Here is a 12,945-nt window from a genome sequence, read left to right as displayed (position 1 = left end):
CTGATGAAGGTTATCAAGTCACTTTTAATGAAGACAGTTTTATATTGGGTTAAAACCACCAACTTGAAAAATGCCATCACCGTAGGGACTAGAGATGGAAACCTATACAAATTATGTAACACTCAAAAACTAGCTCTAAGTCTCAAAACAACAAATTCAAATTAAATATGATATAGAAGGCTCAGACATATTGGATTCAGTTTCTACCAAATATAGGAAAAATCACCACTGTATCACCTAACCTAAATTCTAACCGTACAAGTGTTTGTAAAGGGTGTGCTCTAGGAAAAAATGTAAAAAACCCTTTCCTTCTAGTGAACAAAAATCAAAATCAATTTTAGAATTGATCCACTCTGATTAATGTGGACCTATGCCAACACTTTCACTAGGAGGATTCTCATATTGCATAATCTTTATTGATGGTTTTTCTAGAAAAACATGGATGCATTTTCTAAAAATCAAGGAATCAATTGAGGTTCTATCAAAATTTAAAGAGTTCAAAGCTTTAGTAGAATGTCAAACATCTAAAAGAATAGAAACCCTAAGGTCAGACATTGGGGTTGAATACACTTACTATAGTTTTAAAAGAGTTTTGCACCTATTTTGGAATTAAGAGGGTGTATATGGTACCATGTAATCATCAACAAAATGGTGTAGTAGAAAGAAAGAATAGAACCATTGTCGAAGTAGAAAAAGCTATGCTTCATGATTAGAACCTACATTTTTTATTCTGGGCAGAGGCCACTAATGCAGCTATATATATTCAAAATAGATGTCCACATTCAATTCTAGAAAACACAACTCTTGAAGAAGTCTTCACAGTAATTAAACCTAAGTCACCTTAGAATATTTGGTTGTCTTGTTTATAATCACATATCTAAAGAAAAACGAACCAAGTTAGAACCATCCGGGAAGAAAAGAATATTTGTTGGGTACAGTGAAAACTCCAAAGGATATAAAATCTATGTACTGGGACAGAGATCAGTTGAAATAAGAAGAGATGTAAAGTTTGAAGAAAACAATGCCTTAAAACTATCCACAAGTACAGAAGATGAGCCCATCAGAGAAATAGATGAAGATCTACAAATTGAGACTCAGAGGGAGAACATATCAGATGAAAATGAACTATCACCAGATACAAAAAACAAAGACATCTCAAATACCAAAAAAAGGCCTTTATGGGCATGAAAAATGCTTGAAGAAAATAATGTTGAACTAGAGGAAATTTTCAAAGAGTGCAAGAACACTGCAAACAAATCCTATTGCTATGCACTAGTAACTGAACTTTCTAAATCTGAGCCATCAACTATTGATGAAGCTAAGTCTTGCCAAGCATGGAAAGAAGCTATGATCAAAGAATATCAATCCATATTGCAAAATGATGTTTGTGATATTACACCTAGGCCTAAAGACAAATCAGTTGTCTCATTAAAGTGGCTATAGAATATCAAGTATGCTTCAGATGGAAGTATTGAAAAACATAAAGCAAGATTTGTTGCTCGCGGGTTTTCTCAAAAGGCAGGTATTGATTATGAAGAAACTTTGGCTCTGGTTGCGTGATTCACCTATGTTAAGACTGCATTCCTAAATGGTGTTATAAATGAAGAAGTTTATATTGAACAACTTGAAGGTTTTATCATAAAAGATAAGAACCTATATGTTTGTAAATTGAAGAAAGCTCTTTATGGCCTCAAACAAGCACCGCAAGCTTGGTATGAAAGAATAGACAGATATCTCACCAAACTAGTTTAGGCCTAAAATGAAGTTGATCCAAATATAATTTTCAGTATATTTAATGGTGATATATTAATACTTGTTTTGTATGTTGATGACCTTCTGATAACAGGTGAAGATCACCTGATTGAAAAATGGAAACAAGATTTGATAGCAAAATTTGAAATGAAGGATCTAGGCTTATGACACGACTTCTTGGGCCTAGAAGTATATCAAAAGGAAGACCATATTTTCCAAATCAAGGGAAATACACTATTGACATATTAACGAAATTGAAATGATGGACAACAAACCTCTTGCAGCTGTGTTGGAAACAAATCTACACAAACTTAAAGAAGAAACTGAAAATTGTGAGTCTATTTACCCTACTCTCTCCAGTCAGATCGTTGTGTCACTTATGTACCTTGTAAATACTCGACTTGATATATGCTATGCTAATAATGTCTTAAGTCACTTCATCTTTGAACCAAAGAAAATTCACTTAACAACTGCTAAACATGTCTTAAGATATCTACGTGGCACTATTAGTCTCAGACTGAAGTACAAAAATGTAAATATCAGGATGCTGCTTCAGTCTTGGGTTTGCCTTAATATCTTGGTTTAGTAGAAAACAATCAACAGGTTCAATGAGCTCTACCGAAGCTGAATATTTGACATCATCCATGGGAGCTCGCGAAGCAGTATGGTTGAGAAAGCTGTTATTTGGTTTCTTTGGAAAGAAACTAAGCCCTACAGTGATCCATTACGACAACCAAAGTTGCATCAAACTTTTTGCAAAACCTATCTTCCACAATCGATCAAAGCACATCGAGATTCCTTATCAGTATATCAGCGATATGGTAGACATAAATGTTATCAAGTTGATGTGCATCAACACAAATGAACAAAATGCTGACATTTTCACTAAGCCTCTTGCAAGGTTGAAAATAGAATACTTTAGAGATATACTAAGTATGACAAAAATGTAATTACTATTATATATTGTTATATTTATGAATAATTAAATTTGTTTGCAAACTTGTGTAATGAAAGGCGATGATCTTTCATATGTGTAGGATCACTATTGTAAGGTGACGACCTTATCAAATAGTTTATCCAACTCCAAACATTAATTTGTTGGAGCAAAGTGTTATCTTGGTTCTTCGTGCCGGATTTTGCTGGACACCTTGATAACCACCTCATGGTTCTTCGGGCTGGATTTTGCTGGACACCATGAGTTGTTATGGTTCTTTGGGCCAGATCCTGCCGGACACCATAGCGTAAAATCATGTACCACATTTAAGTGGAAATTAGTTTTGATATTATGTTGCTTAAAATTTCCTATTTGCTAAGGAGGGAGTGCTAAGAATGTTAGCCTCTTAGTGAATTAAAGCATATAAGTTAAGTTCATGATAATCAAAGTTATAATGGAAATTATGATCAACCAACACACACACACACACACACACACACACACACACACACACACACACACACACACACATATATAGACACACACACACACACACACTATTACCTTAAACACTATCGATTGCACTAATATTAACTTCGGTGATCATCGATTAAGATTATTACTGCCAACAGTGCTTTGGTTACAATTGGGTGTGTAAAGCATGACTACGTAGAGTCATGACTCTACGTGGCCTAAGCCATGTAGGGTCATGACCCTACGTAGCCATGCCCCTTCACTTCAACTTGATCTATATATATATGCCCTTCGGGAGTTGGTTAAAACAACAAAACATTGGCACTGTTCTATCTTCGACTACCGCTTGGATATATATAACACAGTCTGCAATCACATCACAGTATAGTCCTTCCCCATAACAGCAAGCATCAATACTATTAGAATATAAGTTAATAATTTTTGTGACAGTCCTTGCAAGGAAGAAATATATATATATATATATATATATATATATATATATATATATATATATATATATATATATATATATATATATAAATTCAATCTCCACCAAATTCGATCTGTAGACTTTACAGATATGATAACAAATGCTATTCTTCTTAGCCATTTGAATGCATAAATATGATTTTTTTACACGTTAAATATGCATCTACAACCAATAGACATTTTTACAAACAATTGGCTTGAAATCTAACTTATTAAATAGAGAACTTGTAAATATTGCTGGGATATGCTCTATAGCAGCAAGAACAAATAAGTCTCCACGCCAAACTCCAATGTATGACTGCCAATGGTATAGACATTGCTAGCAGATGCAACATTGCTGCTGTAGAAAACCCAACCACAACTCTATTAAGGAAATCACTTCTCCTCACAAACCCCATGATACTTCTCAGAACTGACCGCTTGGTCCAGAATCCAATAGCAGATCAAAACGCCAAATTGCAGCTCATAAACACCTATAAAGTAGCAGTAATGGACATAAATGAAGGCTAGAAAGGGGCATTCAAACCAGTAGAAAACCAGACCAAATGATGTGATCAAATTGGTATAGTTCAGCACCAATTTGTCAAACTCAATATGCAAAATTAATTCTCAGACGATAACATAATTCACTGTGTATTTCAATAACTCAAAGTGCCAATAAAATGGTGGAATCAGTCATTTTCTTCAGTCAATGTTGAAACCCTCTTGAAATTCACAAAGTCATAAATTGCAAATGATAGGAGATCAATATATGTAAGCTAGAGGTTTGCTTTTGTAACAATTAGAGCCAAAATCTTCTTCAATATACCAATGGCTATTAACTTCGTCCATACAATTTTCACTTAAATGCAAACTTTTCTTTTGGTTGCATATTTGAATTTGTAATGATATAAATTGATAATCATTTACTCCAAAGATTTAGTTAATTCCTTGACATAGGCTTCCATGAATTAATTAAATAAATTGCCCCTTCCAATGGTGTCTCAACCCTCAACTTAAGTGAAATTCTAACTTTATAATAAGCCATTTAATGATTTAATATTAACTTGGTCGCTAGCACAATAATAACTTTCAAAATACTTATCCTTTAAATATGTCGTCTGAAACAGTAGTCACACTTATTCTTTCCCCATGTGACTAAATGCTCTTTCTTAAAATAGAAAGGGTCCCTCTAAATCATCCCCAGACTTGCCATAACTAGTAGGTGCATGAAACTTAGCCCGGATAAAGGTTAATTTGAGTCAAACAAAAACCAAACTAGAACATACTGAATTGTTAAGAAGACAAGACCCTCCATAACCGAGCCTCTGCCTTTAAAGACCCTCTATTGGCATTGATTAGCCTATGAGGATTACAATAATTGGCTAATAACTCAAACTCTTTTGCTAAAAACTATGGGTTTCATTTAAGTGCTTGCTATTGGGTAGGATATTTTCATATGTATAGGCTCTTTTTCTGATCACAATCTTTATATAGGTTTAGATTTTTATGTATAGAATAAGGTAAGATGATTTGTATGTATTTTTGTCTTAATAATACTTCCTATTGCTACTTCTGAGTATGTATTTTGAATTTGTCCAATTCGTAATTATTCAATTGCTCAAGCATTTGTTTTCGTTCCTTGGTTTCTGTACATGTTTGTAATAATGCTAACCATGTTTTGCTGTTAAAATATTTTTTATATTGTTTATTTTATTGAAATTTAGCATTAATAGTCGCATTGCTATCCATTTCAGGGTTATCATGGAGACACTTCGAAAACCTTCTGTTGTGGACTGGTTTCAGATGAAGCTAAGCAACTTGTAAAGGTACAATGACTGCCTTTCTGCCACATAAGACATTAGTAACATTGATTGGGGTTGGTTTGAATAATAGGGGGATTTTTTGTGAATTTCTTTTGTACTTCTAACTGGTTGAGGGAGGGTGTAATTTCTTAAATTTGATATTTGCTAGAGACTCTAAATCCTTTATCATTTTCTTTATTTTTTGTGAATTTCTTTTGTACTTCTAACTGGTTGAGGGAGGGTGTAATTTCTTAAATTTGATATTTGCTAGAGACTCTAAATCCTTTATGGTTTCAGATGAAGCTAAGCAACTTGTAAAGGTACAATGACTGCCTTTCTGCCACATAAGACATTAGTAACATTGATTGGGGTTGGTTTGAATAATAGGGGGATTTTTTGTGAATTTCTTTTGTACTTCTAACTGGTTGAGGGAGGGTGTAATTTCTTAAATTTGATATTTGCTAGAGACTCTAAATCCTTTATCATTTTCTTAATTTTTTTCGTGTGGGTTCAACATTGACTATGTAATACTATTGACTTGTGTATAAGGTAAAACTTATCTATTCTTTGGTGAGATAAACTTATCTGTTCTTTGGTGTTAGATGCCTTCGAGAATCTGTACTTTTCACACAGGCTTGTAGTTTGGAGACTATGCACATTTTATCCAGATACAATGGAAGTGTTCAATTCCTTGTACTGTGTATAGTGGGCATTCCTATAGATTAGTTACTATATAAGCTTTCTACATGTGACACACATTGTATATAATGTTTACCATTTAAGTATTCTAAGATTCTAGAGTATATACAATATTTTGCAAGAAGGAAACACCAATTATCACTATAGTATATGTTAGTTTGGGTATGGCTAAAATTCATTAATATGTTAATATTATTAGTTTTATATATTTTGAATTCTGGTGTAATATTTTATATTCAATGTGATATAATATAAATCATAATACACAGACACATTAAGATAAGTACTACCAGAGTGGGTAGGTCCCAATCACTTTACTTAAAAAATGAATAATTATAACGAGGCTTAGTGATAAAAAAATGCTATTCCTGCCCCAGTATCTACCATCCTATCAATTATCTCTTGGGATACGAGGCCACTATTAGCACTTATAACAGCCCTAAACTAGTCTACTTTGTTTCTTCATATTTTCTGTACAAGTTCCTGGCCTTTTGCATCTTGGTTTTCCTTCTGCATTCAAATCCATAATTCCTAAGATTTCCATTGAATCTAGTTTCACTTGGAGATTTTTGATGGCATTGCATAGTGTCACTGTGTAGTTAGAGAAATAATTTTCCCAGCAAGACGAAAAGCCATAGTGTATGCTCTAACACTTGCACCGAAAAAGAGAAGAATCTAGCATAAACCTCAGTATCATGAACAAGACCATTCTCCGAAAGATCAGTTCCCAAGACTTTGATGATGGCATCTTGGGGCTCTTCATTTTAGAGCTGAAACAAGAATATAAGCAGCACTTCACGAGCTTCCTTGGGACACCTGCATTTTATGCCAAAATAGTTTGCAAATAACTGGGCCATCTCTTATTTGAATTGAGGAGCATAGAGCAACAATCATTCAAAGGCTTAGACTATAGAATATGCCCTCCCTCATTTATTTCCATGTTTGCCCTTGTAAATTTGCAAGCCTGTCAAAGCAAATTAGGTTGATCATCAATCAAGTGATGCACGCCTGCCACCACATCTCTACAAAGATCCCAATAGAACAATAAACCCAAAAATACTGAGTTCGGTTGGGGATTATTTGTAAAGTCCTCTGATATATTTTTTGAAACATTCCCTTAACCTTTCCAAAATTTGCTACAAATCCATGTGTTTAGTACCCAATTACTAAGCATTTGATAGTCTGCACAAAAAAGGCCTCTGTTTTGTTTGTATTTTATCTTGTTTAGAGTTGATTTTTGTGGAAAATAGAAACTTTTTCCATTCACCACAGGAACAACAAGACATTTCCTTTGATGTAATCCATTCTAGCCTTGCCCACCTATTGTGCAATGTCCCCATTTTAGCAGTTGACCAAGTGTGTGTGCGTTAGCCTTGTTCTACATGGTCCCGAGGGCTAACGAAGGGTTTAATGGGATCCTGGAGTGTTTTGGCCTAGTCATTTCCAGTTTGGGCCAAAACGAAGTTGATTTACTCAGTTTCAGGCATACTTACTATTTTTAGTAAGTTGGCAGGACACAGTGCAGGTCAATTTTGGTGATTGGATTTGATACTCCTTGGTGAGAGCTTTCCGATGAGCTATCACTCGCATAATTCGGAGTCCGATTGCTAATACATTTTAATGCCTGAAGTTTTATTAAAGTAACGTCTAATTTAATTGTAAAATATTAAAGTGTTACTTTAATATTTATTTTATGGGGATGTGTACCCAAGGGAGACATAAGGGGTATTTTAATATATGTTTTATATACTACACATCTTTTATCCCACATTGCCCATATGAGTTGAGCGGACCCTTGGAAATAGAATAAAAGGAAGCATTTGTGGCTTCATTAGCCAGGTTGAATATGAGAAGAGATTGGTGTGTGAGTTGCAGCTCCGTTCTTGGCATTTGAGGACGTCTATCCTCTCTTGTAACATTCTAGACGTCATTCCCTTGGGGTTTGGCCTTTGGAATTCTTTGTTATTGGCTTCATTATCAGGCAATTTAGTTGCATTTCCAGCTACAGGCAGATTTGGTATTTTGCTCATATCTTCTTCACTACTTTTCCGACGCTTATGCCGCTTTGAGGGAATGATATTACGAAGGTAGTGGACTGTTGAAGGACAAAGCACTGTAGCAGCAAGGTCGAAAGCATGGGCTGGAGTATTATGTCAATACTGCTGAATTAATTAGTGAGTTGATAAATCTGCCATGTATTTGGTTTTATGAATTCTGAAAATAACATTTTATTAGCAGTAGTTCATTTCCACTTTGCATATTATTGTAGTTTCTTTCTTGTTTATGTTGTATGATACCAATTCCATGCACAAAACACAACAAACAAATAAACGTTTGATTTCCGGAGTTATAAGGGGTTTAAAACATTAAACGGAGAAATAAGAGGTTGAATGCAAACTGTTTGACAAAATTCCTTTCAGAAAATTGGTTTAGTTTTTTGAGACATCCAGGGGTGCCCATTACAGTGGTATCAGAGCTATAAGTCCTGCCATCCTATAGAGGTCTTATAGGGAATTTGGAACAGCCGGATAGAGGGAAAAGTGTTTGACGAAATGTCAAAACACTAAAATCAGAAATAAAAAAACACAGGCTAAGCATTTATGTTTGAGCATGCGACAGGGGCCTTATAATTTCCGCGATACCAGAGCAAGAAAAATAGGATTTCAGACTTGCAAAGCAAACAGTCTAGTACATCCGTGCAGGGGGACATTGAATCCAGCCATACAGACACAGAGGAGATATTCTTTGATCAGGACAACAATATGGGTGATCGAGATGACAGGAATACAGGATTAGGCGGAGGTGGGAATGCCGGTCCAGATCAGGGGGACGTAATGTTTAGACAATTACTGGATACACTAGAGCAGGGGCAGCGTATGCAGCAGGAGCAGAATAGGCGAATGGACATGATGTTGCAGCTCATGGCTAGACAGATGGGTGTCGATATTAATCCAGGTGATGCCAACAACAGAAACAATAACAATGAGGGAAACAATAACAATGGGGGAAACAATAACCATGGAGGCCAAGGCAAAAACAATGGTCCTGAGAATAACATTAATGGTAATAATGGACACGGCAACAATGGGAATGAGGCTGATAACTTTAGACACGTTGCATGCCTAGCGCGGACTGCGAGCTCAAGACCTCTTCTACCGACCTTCCCACCTAGAGATCCGGTTCAACCAGTAAACGAACCGCAGATTACTGAGTTACAGGATCAGTTCAGGAGGGACTGGGAGGCTAGTGAACCGGAGTTTCAGGCGGATATTTCCCTCAGAGATTATATGTACTTGAGGATGAGACACATGCCTAGAGCAGGAGGGAGGAATCAAAACTTTGAGCTGAGAAAGAAAGTTGGAAAACTTTCCTTATTATGATGCTTCAAGGAAGATGACTGCACGAGCTTGGGTGCAGAAGGTGGAAAAAAAGGTACGGAAAGGGGACGCCTAGATGTCCCCCAAAGGTATCGGGTACGGCCAGCCGTCCCCAGTATTTTTTTCTAAAGTTAATTTTTAATTTAAAAAAAATTTAATTTTTAAATTTTTTAATACAAAAAATTAAAAAGTGAATATTGAAAAATAATTTAAGGGTCCTTAATAGGTCGCCAAGGTGGGCCCCACCCCTTCAAATCTGGTAGAGGCAGAATAGGAGTAGTAGTCTGCTTCATTTTATGTTGAACGTCAACATGCTTATGATACATTGATACTTATTACTTTATGTCAGCCCTCTAGCCTTTGGGCGTATAGCTTTAGGTATATTTAGATTTGGATTTATAGATTTATTATGTTTATCATTATGATATTGTTCACTGATATTGATATGCATTTTCACAATTGAGTACTGGAATTGGATATTATTTCCTAGACGGCATTCAAATGTTGTATGTTATGGTTTTATAGTGTTTAAATGACACGCTTTGTGCTTATTTTCATATGAATGACATGTATATTTGCAAATTTCAATGTATATTTTAAAATTTTCCTATATATATAGCTGTTCCTGTTTGCCGTCCGCCCTGTCTCCAAAATCGCCAAAAAAATTTGCCGTCCTGGAAACCCGTCTGTCCGTACCCTGCCATCCCTGTACTGGAAACTTGGGAGAACATAGCTTTTTCTTATTATGGCTTGTACATATAGCTGGAATTGTCCTCAATATCCAAAAGTCTCAGATGTTTGGATTTGTACATATTTAGACCCAAAACGAGTGCTTCTATTGGAGCTTTACTATGTGTGGCACAGCCAACTTTTTTGAAAAGTACCCATAAACATTTACCATTGTTGTCTCTTATGATGTTTAGTTTTGACCTCCGTGTCCTTTCGTTTTTGTCTTTTGTTCATTATTTCTTCTTTTGTTTATTTGACATCCTTCGATCTATTTTGTACCTTTTCATCAGATTTAGTGAAGATTGCTTCTGAGCCAATGATACAGTTTTTTTTTTGTTGCTTCACATATACTTTGTTTTATTATTCGAATTTTCTCCTCAACTTGCTTGTGTGTATTGTTGAAAACTCTTGTATTCCTTTCTTTCTAGATATGCTAAACAAGGAGAGAGATTGACATAATCATAAACTTGGCCACAGGGCATTTGTTTTTAACTTGGGCCAACTTTTCATGACCTCCATGATATCTTATTGTCATGGGCTGAACGAACCTAGTGAATCTTGTAACCAGTCTCAACAGGTTCTAAAATGTTAATTCAAGTAGAAGATGGTCAATGGCTTTGCAATAATAGTGAGCATCTCAATGGACTGCATATTCTGATTAAGGCAAATTTCTTGACAGCAAGCATATATTTATGAGGTACAATCTAGAGAAAGGCCCCTGCTAGCTTAATACCATTGGCCAGTCCTTATTTGTTTTGGTTTCTTGTTGTATTTCTGCTTGCATACCTAGTTTTTATTTAGTATGCCCCCATTTTTGAACTACACCAACCTATTGCATGATTGTTTAGAAGTATCTTTCTTTGAGATAATTTAGTTGGCAAAACTCATTCAGTAACATCAGGAAATGGGAGAGACTCCACACTGAGCCATTTTTATTTTTCATCCACTTCATTTGGTGCTACTACTACATTGTCAACAACCTTTGAACCGAACATAGCTTGACTGTTTTCTATTTGAGCTGCTGCTCAATGGTTTATGACCGTTCCAAGAATCTGTCCAGAAATCAATTTGTTTGCCATTTTTAATATTCCCCATGAGGTGATTGGTGACGAGTCTTTGGTTTTCGCATTTTTTTTTTATAATTCCGAACTGGTAATAGGATTTCCAATCATTAGAATCCTACTAGGATTGTTCATGTGCATATATTTGTTTTGTAAAATTCTTCACTAGAGAAAATGTGGCTTCCTTTCCATTTTGCATGATAATTTTGCAGCCAAGGCCAAGATTTTAGGTTTCATCCATCTGAGCCCAACACTTGCCACTAATTTTGATACACAAGCCTTTTCCCAATGAATTAGTAGTATCTTCCTTTGCTCTTTTGATCCCTCCCAAAGAACTTTTAAATAAAGCTTTCCTCATTAGGTCTAATCTTGTGAGTGATTTGCTTGCATAGTATGACATAATTGGGGCCCGCAGAAAGAACTTTCCTAGACATTGTTATCCTTCCTGCAAAAAAGAGCCACTTGCTTTTTCAAACAACCATTTTACTTCTGCAATTTTCGATGACCTACTCTGAGTAATAGCAGGATCCTGCAAAGATTGGTGCATTGAGGTATTTTGTCAGGAGGAAGGTCATAGGAAAATTGAAGAGATTGGCAATCCTTTTTTGAACTGGGTTCTTGGCACTGAAGGAAAATATATTGTAGTTTTTGTTATTCATGGTTTGGCCTTACAGTTTAGTGTTTCCTTCAAAGACATCCTTGATCGCTTCAGCCCCCTTCATTTTAGATTCCCCAAAAAAACTAGTATCATTTGCAAACTGGGCCCGAGTTATTGGTTCAACATTTTCGGATATCCTTGTATCTTTCCATAATCCAATATCTGTACATTTACTTGAGGGATCTTTCCATTTCTGGTGCTATTGTCACAGATAAAAAGGGGGATATCGCGCCACCTTGCGTCAGTGTATTTGTTGCCTCAAAGAAGTCACAAAGAGACACATTTAGCAATATCGAGTATTTGGTAATAGATATTGAGTAATGGATCAGTTCCAACATTGATTGTTAATTGCAAATTTTCTAACAAGTAATGTCAGAAAAATACCAATCAACTCTATCGTAAGCCTTTCTTACATCCAGTTTCACCATCATTCCTTTTATCTTCTCCGTTGTCGTGTGAATTTTTTCAGTACTCATAATATCATTGTCAATAATTTCTCTGTCTAGTGCAAATCCACTCTGCTCCTCAAGATTATCAAGTTCAATACTGTGAGAACCCCAATAGGTTCTAACTCCAACAAACATCAAATTGCTTCACTTTTAGATGTTTGACATTTTGTCAAATACTTTGCATGCATCGTCTATCTTGCTGTCCTTTAATTTCAGACCGTATTTGCTTACTTGAAATGATTACAAATGAAGTTTAAATGTGTGCAAATGTTTATTTAGAAATCTAGGTAAAGGATTGGAACACAAATGCAATCCTCTTTAACCATTTGAATGCATAAATATGATTTTTACATGTTAAAGTGTGCATCTATAGCTGATAGGCATTTTTACAAACAACTGGCATGCAATCTAACTTGTTAAATACAAAACCTGTAAATATTGGTGGTGATATATATATATGGCAGCAGAAACAAGTAAATTCCATCACCAACTTCGTGATTGATAGCTTTTATATGCAATGTGACTAACCCAGTAATCTA

General features: G+C 35.4%; 1 protein-coding gene across 4 annotated transcripts in view; it reads left to right on the top strand.

The window, feature by feature from the left end:
- The window catches only part of MAP1D (methionine aminopeptidase 1D), a 294,689-nt gene that overhangs the window by 191,318 nt on the left and 90,426 nt on the right, over nucleotides 1-12,945 (top strand). For all 4 annotated transcript variants that reach the window (XM_089797260.1, XM_089797259.1, XM_089797261.1 and 1 more), the window contains one exon: nucleotides 5,386-5,457. In XM_089797260.1, coding sequence (XP_089653386.1) covers nucleotides 5,386-5,457 — 72 coding nt within the window. The remainder of the gene's footprint in view (nucleotides 1-5,385; nucleotides 5,458-12,945) is intronic.

Source organism: Cupressus sempervirens, chromosome 8 (assembly GCF_028749045.1).
Source record: "Cupressus sempervirens isolate cs-2001-9-10 chromosome 8, ASM2874904v1, whole genome shotgun sequence".
In the NCBI taxonomy this organism is placed as follows: domain Eukaryota; kingdom Viridiplantae; phylum Streptophyta; class Pinopsida; order Cupressales; family Cupressaceae; genus Cupressus; species Cupressus sempervirens.
The sequence above is the reverse complement of the archived record's forward strand: the minus strand, read 5'-3'. Positions and strand labels throughout refer to the sequence as shown.